General features: G+C 34.3%; 1 protein-coding gene across 1 annotated transcript in view; it reads left to right on the forward strand.

Annotated features, from left to right (window-relative positions):
• The window catches only part of LOC119593776, a gene marked incomplete in the record, with an annotated part of 13,866 nt that overhangs the window by 8,654 nt on the left and 4,608 nt on the right, over window positions 1-604 (forward strand). Inside the window, 1 exon segment of the mRNA XM_037942798.1 lies at window positions 92-259. Within this exon segment, the coding sequence (XP_037798726.1) occupies window positions 92-259 (168 nt within the window).

Below are 604 nucleotides of genomic sequence, written 5' to 3' on the forward strand. Positions count from 1 at the left end.
TACAAATATAGTCATCTATCTCTATCTTAGTCTGTTTTAGGTTCTATTTGAGCTCTTCCTGGTTCCATCTCATACCCAAATATCTTTTCAGATGCGGCAATATAGGTGTCCTCACTGTGATTATATCTGCAGTTTCAATTCCTCATACAACCGTCACCTGCGTCTACACAAAGGTGTCAAGCCATATAAGTGTGGATACTGTGATTTCCATGGCAGAGAAGCCTATGTTGTGAGGAAGCACTGTTCAAAAGTGCATAAGGTAAGGGTCTTTGGTTATATTGCTTTTCTGAAGACTACTACAGTGCCAGTCAGGAAAATTTGCAAAGAGTACACTGATGATAATTTTTTTAGCAAGAACAATTCTTTTTTAATAATTGAGATGTGAGAACATTCTGTGTTTAGTGATCTTATATGTTATCTTATAAAATAAATTTTATCATTTTGAGTTTGCAGCAACTTTTGTTATAGAAGTAAAGTGTCTAAGAATTCATAGAGCTATCAGTTTCTTGCATTATTTTCCTTGTATGCCATAGTTTTCTGTAGGTGAAACAATAGTAACTTCATTGCTGCATTTTGTATTCATTAAATTTTCAGTGGAGCATGT

Source organism: Penaeus monodon, chromosome 32 (genome assembly GCF_015228065.2).
Source record: "Penaeus monodon isolate SGIC_2016 chromosome 32, NSTDA_Pmon_1, whole genome shotgun sequence".
In the NCBI taxonomy this organism is placed as follows: Eukaryota; Metazoa; Arthropoda; class Malacostraca; order Decapoda; family Penaeidae; genus Penaeus; species Penaeus monodon.